Source organism: Nothoprocta perdicaria, unplaced genomic scaffold (genome assembly GCF_003342845.1).
Source record: "Nothoprocta perdicaria isolate Ctin4 unplaced genomic scaffold, notPer1 scaffold_6, whole genome shotgun sequence".
NCBI lineage: Eukaryota > Metazoa > Chordata > Aves > Tinamiformes > Tinamidae > Nothoprocta > Nothoprocta perdicaria.
Genome location: NW_020455865.1, coordinates 1,803,233 through 1,813,684, shown reverse-complemented (window position 1 = coordinate 1,813,684; position 10,452 = coordinate 1,803,233). Strand labels below are relative to the sequence as shown.

The 10,452-nt window shown below is 41.2% G+C and overlaps 1 protein-coding gene across 1 annotated transcript; it reads right to left on the bottom strand.

Moving 5' to 3' along the window:
• Positions 1-561: 561 nt before the first annotated feature.
• Positions 562-10,452, bottom strand: STOM (stomatin). Its single transcript, XM_026049538.1, has 7 exons — positions 10,392-10,452; positions 7,049-7,152; positions 6,263-6,335; positions 5,889-5,971; positions 2,803-3,006; positions 2,232-2,366; positions 562-1,960 (listed from the first exon to the last, which is right to left on the bottom strand). Exons 1-7 carry the CDS (start codon positions 10,450-10,452, stop codon positions 1,766-1,768), a joined length of 855 nt encoding a protein of 284 aa, XP_025905323.1. The 3' UTR covers positions 562-1,765.

Here is a 10,452-nt window from a genome sequence, read left to right as displayed (position 1 = left end):
GCTGCTGTTGTCAACAAGAATTCACAGGGGTGGCTACACTCCAACAGCAGCAGTGAGAGTTTAAGATTCTCTTCTCTTCCYTGGGGATTAGTGGCAAGCTGTTATTTTGTTTCCCCTTACAAATAAATGAATACAGAACCACTAGTTATTGCAGGCTGGTTAACCATACTTCTCTCCCTTAATATAGGTTTAGTAGTTTTTTTTTTTTTTTTAACTGAAATAGACACACATGCAGAGGGARATAGTGCTTTTATGATGCAAAGGAATATTAATTCACAGCACACAGTCAAACACACAGCAGCAACAATGAGCTCATGCTCTTACAGTGTTCAGGCATCCTTTTTTCTAAATCTGGGGCCAGTTTGCCACTTTTAATCAAGATACATTTAAACAGAATGAGTGGTTACTAAAAATAACAGCTGTAAGTACAAAACTGATCATAGCAGAAAAGTGATTAAACACGAGATACAGACTTTATGCTGACCAGTGTGAGAACAAGGACACTTAATCACCTGTTTTTTTTTTTTTTTTTTTTTGCTTTCATTCTCATCTCCCAATCAACAGTGGTAGCTCGAGCCTTTCCTCAACATGGACTCTGATTCATATCTCACTTTAATCTGTAATTTTGTCTGCTAAACTGTTGTCACACTTTGCATATGCTTAACAGATATGCACATCAAGACTATGGAAATAGAAGATGTTTTCATCTTTGGTAAAATCAAGTACAAATCCCTAGCATCACAATCAATAATGTAGTGGAGCTGCAYCACCAATTAAAGACCAAGCTGCTAGAATAGCCAGGTAAGCAGCACAGCATCTTCTGTTACCTATCCCTCCACCCAGTTTCAGCTGTTTCTTATTTGCCAGTTTAGACCCTGATAAGAGCATTTCAACCATGACTAAAATTAAGGAAAACTATTTAAAAGAGTCATTACACACTGGTCCCCTTTTCTGTTTTTTTGGACATGAATTTTTAAAAGAGGTCCAGGTAAAGGCATACCCAGAGACTTTTCAGTGCTTTAGAGAGGCACAAATCTGTATGGACAAAACTTCCCAACAGCACCCAGTGTCTGCAAGCATACTGTGTCCATGCCATCCCTGTACTTTGGAACAGAGGTGAAAAACTACATTTCAGTRATGTTGACCAATAACTTCTTGTAAATGAGAAACCATTTAGAAATATGTGAGCCTGATTCTCAGAAATTGCTACTACCCTCTCCTACATCACCTTTGTTACTTTTCTTAACGTAAGCAAGCAAAAGGACCAAGCCCTCTGACAGTGATCATAGGGCTAGCTGAAATAGCTGCAGTCCAAGAGAATACAGTTGGGACTGTTCACTTTCCCTTACAGGACCGCAGGTCCTTTCATTAAAGGAAATACTTCTCTCAAAGCACACATGGCTTTTGAAAGTAACCTCTACCCAAATACTGGATCATCTCCTTATTCTCAACCCCATCAGTTGAATAGATTATTTGAGAAGTGCAGGCTACAGATTATAGGTTTTTCATCCAGGATAATATGAACACGTGTTAAGATAACAATTTGCTTGTACTAATTCTGGATAGATTTTGAATGTTAAATATTTTAATTGCAAACATTAGATGCAAGTTTCCTCATCATATACCCGATAGAACAAAAAAAGGTATCTCAGAAAACCCACGTAAGCAAAYAGTGCCCTAAGCTTTAATACACAGACAATTCAGTTTTGCAGACACTCTCTGTGGGAGGAAAGAAACCAAACCAACAAACATCTTYCCGATGTATCTAGCGATTTGCACCGGTGAGGCCCTGTAGCATGTCTATGGGCAAGGGAAAGACAATGGTGGAGTTCTTTTCTGCAGCAATGGTGGTCAAGGTCTGCAAATAACGAAGCTGAAGAGCAGCAGGTGACTCTGTAATAACCATGGATGCCTCTTTCAGGGCCCTGGAAGCATTCATTTCACCCTCAGCTGCAATTACCTGAGGAACAAAATGAAATTGTTTACCATTGCATCACATACCTTCTTTTCCAAAGATTCTAAGAATTCTATCTTTTTATAAACCAAAAAGATCCCTCATTGCTTTGATCAAGTGACTTCCTTTTTACTATATTCTTTCACTGGTTCTGCCTTTTCTATCACACAGAAGCTACTTCTATTTCCTTTCAAGGTCCCACGTAYCTATTCTTCCTCACATTCAGTGTCAGAATGCCATTGATCCCCCACAGACACCTACACAGTGCAGTTATTACCTTGGCTCTTGCCTCCCGGGCAGCTTCTGCTTCTGCAGCCATTGCTCTCTGCAGCTGGACAGGTAGTTTCACATCCTTGATCTCCACACGTTCCACCTTAATGCCCCAATTATCTGTTGCCTCATCAAGGGTGGCCTATTTAAGGTAGTACAATTAAGTTAAACCTTTCACCTAGSTGCAAACAAATATCCAAATTTGAAGGACTAAATTACCTTACAATTCTTAGATTTTCTGTGTAAAGGCTTTAGTATTTACACTACACTTTTATAATTATGCAAGCATGACTTTTAAATGAACACTTTAAAACAAAGCTTGATTAGCTCTTCAACAGCTCCGAGTACTGACTTACTAATCCAGAAAAGCCTTCCTCTCCTGCACCCCTCTTCCCACTTGTCTCATTGGTATCTAATTTTATGATTCACTTATGTTGACTATATAGAATGCCATCTCAACATCTCCCCATAGCTTTTCTGTTTTAGCTTCTAAGCGATAAGCCAGTCCTCACCTATATGTGAGGGSATTGCTGCTTAACTGATGGTTCCAAGGAGTGCTAAGGTCGGGTTCCTCATACCTGCATGCTGTGAGCGATCTCTTCACGATCGGAGAGAATCTGAGAAAGGTTTTTGGTCCCCAGAACATTCCTCAGAGTTGTCTGCGCGAGCAGGCGCGTGGCAGAGTCAGCGTTGGTTATGTTTGCTACAGCAAGGGTGGCATTCTGGACTCTGTAGTAAACCACTCCATCTACATTAATTGTCACGGAGTCCTTGGTCAGGATCTAAAAAGCAATGAGGAAGGACATGTAATAATTAAGCAGAACCATTAATGATTCCAACATAGTGACACGCTTGTTTTACTGGACACAGTGTTAATTTTCCCATAGTAAAGTAACTGCCTTAAAAAACAAACAAAGAAACAGAATTTATACCAGAATGCCCATGCACTTTCATCTGGAAAACTTAGTTTCACGATAACAGGTTAGGTGTTTCAGTGAGGCTTCTAATAGCGGGCATACGGGAGGCAAGTTGACTGTACAGGACTTCAAGACGTGTGCATAATTAGAGACCAAGCCTCAAGACTGCTGAATAAAAACACAGGCCTAACCCTCCAAAAATACTTTAAATGCAGAGATAGGGGATCATTCCATTCAAAATGGGTTATATCGCTCCCAAGTCAAAAATGCACAGTAGAAWCATTGAAGAAAGGCTCATTCTAAGTTTTCTAGGTTAATGATAGTAGTAGGAAGGTTAATGATAGCAGTACCACTGCAAATACAGAACACGAGATCCTCACTTCCATTTAACTTCAGTCACAAGACTATTGACAATGCAAGATGTGTGTGTCCGGATGTGTCAGTTTATAAAACAAGAGCAAAACAGACAACCTATTTAAAAAGCAGGTGAGGAAAGATGAGATGCATTTCAGCTGGGAGTTTCCCATAGTGCAGGTGCCAAAGTTACTGGAAGCAGCTCTCAGTTGCTGTTTATTCTGGGAYGGGACGGAAGGGTGCGAGAGCTTCCGCCACAGCAACAGCTGCACAAGTTGCGTTCTAGAACTGCAGAAACTTAATAAAAMGGAACTTGCTATATAATGCTCTACTGCAGAGATTTCTGCTTAGTTCCCAGCTTGTGACTAATTAATGCCCTGAAATACTGAAGTCTGGCAAGTACTTTCCCAATTTCAGAAGAACAGGGCTTGTAGGTACAGAATAAAAACATCTAATCCTATCTTATTACTACAGGACATTAGAGTCAGAAGCTTACTACAATCCACAGATAATTATATCCCGTGTGACAGCCACACAAATAGAGTGAGCAAGAAGCACTCAGCTGCATGAATCCACTTACAAATACAATATGCTAACTTGYGAGTAAAAAGAAGAAAGAGAAAAATGGAAGGAAAAAAGTCATTATGCAGATTTACTTCCACAGTGCTTATTTGATAGATGAGGATTAGAAGAAGGTGCAGCTTGCTACTGAGACTACTGAGATGCACTCTTCCCTCACTGGCTTGCTGAAAAAAAATGTTTTTCCACTGTTTTACATGCCAACAACAACAAGTAGAACTATAAGCTGCTCACATAGCAATCTAGCTACTTTACTTTTTCCTTTAATGAGATGGCATGAGACACTGCCAAGGTAGGAGTCTTACTTGTGCATTTAATTAGAAATCTCTCCTATGATCTAGAAGCTTTCTGTCCTTCTTCAAGTATTTCCGATTTAAATGTCACTATATGCTATGACAGTATCTGGTGATTGCTTAGACAACTTGCAGAGGAAATCCAACTAGTGAACAATTCAGGACAAGATTCAAAGAATTCAGTGATCTAGTTTTTGTATGTTAAGCAGAAGATGCGCTCGCTAAAGACACACTCTTGAAGTCTTACAGGCAAAGAGAMTGAAGGAAGAGGGTATGCTAAGAGAGACTATCACTAATATTTTTATCTTAAAAACAAACAAAGAAACCAAAGCCATATGATCATGGAAAAAGGTCAAGACTTACTTGCTTCAAAACTTACTTGCTTTGTTTCCTCAACTAATTGGTTTTAGCATGCTTTTCACAATAGTGTAAGGTTAAAAAAGTTGTACAGATAAAAATGTATTTTTGCTTTTACCTATTGAACAAAAACAAAATCAAACAAACCTAAACCTATGCATATAATTTAATCAAGTCAAAAGCAAATCTGTAGAACTGATGGGTTCACTAATGGTGCATCAGCAGCTGYAATCACATTATATCTGCCAGTGATTAGGTTTCCTCCAATTACCCTTCAGACTGTACTATGACAGTTACTATTTATCTAAATCTGCAACTAGTGATGAGTCATGGACTAACTAGCAAATRTGACAGAAAACAGATGCACCAGACAGGTTGCATCAAGCAGTTTTTCCTTTTTGCACCAGATACATGAGGGATACAGTTATAGTCATTTACATGCAATTTCTTGAGTACTTATTCTCGTAGAGGGCTGTTTGGTTTTTATTCTTTTGTTATCTGGTGGGTCAGTATCATTTAATTCTGCTAGCTTACGGCTGTTCAGAAATTCTGCTTAAAAATAACTTCTAAGAAAAACAGACTAGAAATATATTGCTTTCCTTTTTTGTATTTCTTTAGGATGTTCAAACTGTAAGACAGGACATCAGATGGAGCACAGCTTCATAAAGCTACTATTGTAGCAGGATATAGAAGTGTAAACACTAAACCCACGTAGATTGTAAGACAGTGGGCCATTAATATGTGTGTCTATCAATAGCATTTGATAATAATGTCATCCTGTTATTTTAGTTAGCTAATATATAATCTAGATAAATTGACAGAAGATCACTGCTTCTTTTCYAGAATTCTCAGAAACAAGGACAGAAACAAGCGTGAAGTCTAGTGGTCTTGATTCCAAATCGTTTCCATTTCAACTATTAGGCAGTATTAAGTTCTCTTGCTTGTTCCTTACAGGACAGCATAATTCATTTTCTTTCAGAGATCTTCTCTTACCAAACCTATATCTAGCTTATATTCTTCACAGTACATTAAACCTATACAAATAGAAAGCAAAAATCTACATGAAAACCACATGCTACCCCATACGGGGACAGGGAAGAAAGAACAACACACAAAAAGAAACCTGCTAACGTACATGAATTATGAAGGCAAGTACAGACTTACCTCTTGTGGTGGAATATCGAAGGAGATGGTCCTCATATCCACTTTGATGAAGCTGTCAGTGCAGGGTAGGACAAAGAACAAACCTGTACATGAAAGCCACCCAACAGGGTATGACAATGGGTCATTCAGGTACACAATAGCATCAATGCTTTTCCTTTTGCATTCTGCACTCTTGATTCAACCTCAAGAATATGCATTAACTAAGGAGATTTGGGTAAGACTCACAGATAATTAATTCACTGTCTCTTCTGTGTAAAGTAACAGTTTCTTTTCACTGGGAGTTGCAGAATTCTAGTCTACATATAATGTCTTTACACATCTATTATTTTGTCAATCACTTAGAACRAATATTAAGAACATAGCACAGGACCTACCTGGTCCCTTTGCTCCCCCTTTTAAGATGCGTCCAAGTCTGAAGATGATGGCTCGTTCATATTCCTTTATAATCTGTAATAAAAGTCAGATATCATGCAGGAGCTTTCATAAGCCCAGAAGCCAAATTATGGATTTCAAACTACCTACAAAATAGAATAAAAAGTCTCAAGTGTGATATGCAACATCCATTACATTTCATTTCTGCACTGGATGCTTTTGAGAATTTTAGTTTAAACTCTATTGTCAAAAGCAAACAAGAAAAGGAACAGTAATGAGGATTTTCCCAAAGAAATATTCTTTGGGCTGAGGCATCATATAGCAAGAGCAGAAGCAGCAACAGCTTCATCTTGGCAGGACTGAACACTAAAAACAGCCATCAGGAATGTCCTGGCAGCTGGATGAGAAATTGCAGTGGACAAGATCCAGCAGAGAGTTTCCAGCTCTAATTCTGATGGGCTCTATTAGATAAAACAAAGCAAGAATTATTTCCCCCATTCTGGRAACTGGAAAATATCAAGCTCAAGCTTTATTATAGATGACATTCTTCTAGGAATCTGTCCTGCGCATGCACACACACTCAAGTTTTTATATTTTTTATCTTACATCCCCTCTAAAAATTAGTCTATATACTGTCTGCAACAGTCCAAGAAAGAATATTTAGGTCTGTTTATTTTCTTTCCAACCCCTCTCCTCTTTTTCTTTCTTAATATAGTAAACAGTAATAATGACTAGGAAGCATCCTGCATTTTTTAACATTTCAGTCCAACGTGCTGGCGAGCAGTTACCTTTATGCACATCCAGATTGATACAGGAAACGTAATAATGGTGAAGAAAAGTGAAACAGCCACCAGGATCCATCCACACAAACCAAGGCCACTATTAGTGTCATCTGGAACCAAAAAAGAGAAATGAACGTTTTAAAACCAAGCATGCCTGTTAGAAAAAGTAACTACACTGGTATATTTAAGTTGAATATCCCTTGAAATATATCCTTTTTAGGACTATTACACTGGCCACACTCACTAGGTTAGTTCAAAAGTCAAACTACAAGCCAACRCACAGTATCTCAAATTTCATAGTTATTCAATACTTCCGAAGGCATTACTTCTGTAATTTGTATCCTCCGTTATAATAACCCCCAAGGATATGTCACATGATAGCACTTTAAAGTTTCTCTATGGAAAGTTAACTCAGGATGTTGCCCCATAAAGTTATTGCTGCATAATGGAAAAAACAAATAGCCAGATCTACTGTGAAAGTCAAGGAAATGTAACATCTACACGTACAGGTATTAAGCAACTGCCAGCATTGGGCAACACCTGTAAGTTCATTACTGGGAGGAACGTATTCTTTTCATTTTGCAAGTTAATAGTCCACCTAGTATCATAAAAAGTATTCACAGTCTACGCAGATAAGGAAGAAAAGCCTCTTCTTTTCTTTCATGAGTGAAAGGGCCTGCTCTAATTTCTTGCCTGTTTATGTAACATTCAAGATGAGCTCAAGAGAGCTAGAATGAAAGTAAGGAAAACTGCTTTTCTAGCGAAAATTGTAGTGGAGAGTCCAGGGAACTGGGCTTCACTTCTCCATGTGACTTGATTATCAAACCCAGAAAGGGGAAATGCAATTTATTCCTCCCAAAGAGGAAAAGAAACAAAGAAACAAAAAACTTGAAAAGCCTTATTTATACAACAGATGCATGATCATTAATATTTAAATACATATCAGTAATTATTATTAGTATACTGAATGTATGCAGCTGCTGAAGAAAAAACACAATGAGAAAAGACATAAGATAATGGCTTCAAAAGAGACACCATCAAAAACACAGATGATGMTACAACTATGCAGACTGTACTGCATTTTCACCCTTCCAACTCCTGCTGTAGCTGTTCCTTAGTTGAATAAAAGTCAAAATAAGGTCAAAGATTCACCAACACTCCCAGGCTGACATTCAAAGTTCCAGAAATGGTCATTTGCTTTAGATCTACATACAATATTTTGTTACCTTACTAAATGCAGGAATTACAAATGCTTAATAACTGCACTTAGCTATTTTAGCTATTGGGGCAGCTAAGTTTTCTAAGCAACTAGTAATGAAATTAAGCCTTGAAACCCCTCTGTAAAGTAACTGGTGGTAGCACTTCATCAGGCAGTAACAGCTAAAAGTTCATTTTTTAATGAACTCGTGTTTTATCTCTTTGACTTCTCAACTTCAGTAATCTGTAGCTCAGTTTTGTGAGGGCTAAACACTGTCCCACACTCCAAAAGCTTAAATCCATATCCACACTGCACTTGCCTCACCCTCCAGCAATGTTCTTGCTTTTTGCCATTGACACATTCACAACTCACACCTGGAACTTMATCAGAGAAATTTTATAAGGGGGAGGTCTGTAACAAACTCTGCCTATCTTTAAGAAATGGACCACAAGGAGAGAGCAAACATCAAAAACATTTTAATCGAATTAGCTTTGGAAATCTTTAAGGCTGATGGGAACACTTGCCATTGCTTTAGCAAGAAATTATCACTTGGCTCGCTCAACAACATCAATAATTTGTAGCACACACCTAGTGCTGGGGGCTGTGGTAAAACAGGAAATTATCTTGTTCTTGCTGGAGGTGTGACACGTGATCCTTCCCTTTCCTGGGCGAGATTGGGCAATCTGAACAAACCTTTCAGTGTCCACAGGAAGCGCGGGCTCCTCCCAGGTGCTGCGGTGGCGAGAGCTGCCCCTCAGCACCACACCCTGCCAGGACACACTTAAATCCAAACATGTATGGAGATCAGGCTGGACGAGCACAGGCAGAAGTCACCACTTTTTCACTGCCTCCAATCCAGGACAGTCAGAGAGCAAGGCAATAATATGGCCATTATTGAAGTGTTTGCTAATTAGCACAGACCGCTACTTTTGACAACTACTCAATGTTTCTTCAGAGTATCTCAGAGCATTTCATGTGGGGGAGGTCCAGAGTTATTACGTCTGATTAATCAAATTACCACGTCTAATGCCTGTTAGAGTGTAGATACTTTATGATGACAAGGATAATTGCCAAGCAGCTTTAGCTGCCAAAACAGCCCAAACCACACAGAAAAGGCTACAGAAAAGCATGCTCAGTAGCACATAAATTGGAAAGCTTGCAGAGACACAGAGGAGGGGGCCGGGATCGCAGTGACCACTGCTAGTTATTAATAGCCAAAATACTCAGAGAATGAAACGTGGATCCTTTCCCACAGCAGGCATGTGCCATTAGGCACGAGGCCCAAACAGATCTACTGATATTTGTACACCTCGGGTTACCCTTTGCAGATAAACCGCCTCGCACACACGTTTCCTTCTCCAGGGGCAACTGCCAACACGCAAAACAAAGCGCTGCTTTGCAGTAACCTGTTGCTSGACATCACACAACAGAAAAACGGTGCAGCTTCAAGCAGTGACCAAAGCCGAAACCGTTAGTGACCTTATTCCCAGCACACTTCTGCAAACCCTGCCCGACCCCATATTCGCATCTATTAACCCCAAAGCCAGCAGACACTGCAGGAACTTCTGCCTAGTGTGGGGCAAACACACAGGTCCAGGCGAGCTGCGGCCTCCCTGCCCGAGGCAGCGGCTGCCCCCCGGGCGCCCACAGCCGCCCTCCAGCTCCGGCCCTCACACACAGCGCGCCGCGGGGGTCCCCGCCCGACGACGCTCTTAGTTATTTGTTCATCGTGGCGACCCTGCCCTGCAGGGAGAACGAAACAAAACAGAACGAAAATCCCGGAGCTGCACAAGCGCGGCAGTGCCCAGGGCTGCTCGCGCGCCTTCCTTCCGCGCTGGGGCTGGAGCGGAGCCCGCGGCGCCGCGGGGCAGGCGCGCAAAGTTGCGCCTTTCCAACCACCTGCGCGCGCCGCGGCCCGCGCTCCGGCGCCCGCTCCGCTCCGCTCTGCTCCGCGGCCGAGCGGCTCGCGGGGCCCCGCGGGGAGGCGAGGCGGAGCCGCTGCTGCCGCCCCTCCTGCCGCCCGCCGCTGGGGAAAGGAAACTTCGCCCGGAGGCAGGAAAAATAAAATTAAAAAATGGGAGGGCGGGAAGGCGCTTGCCCCGGGAGCCCCGACGGCCGCTGCAGGAGCTCAGAGCTGGGCTCCCCTCTTACCGTCGTGGCTGTTGGCCCCCCGGCGGGCCCTGGGCGCCAACCCCGCTTCCTTATCGTCCAT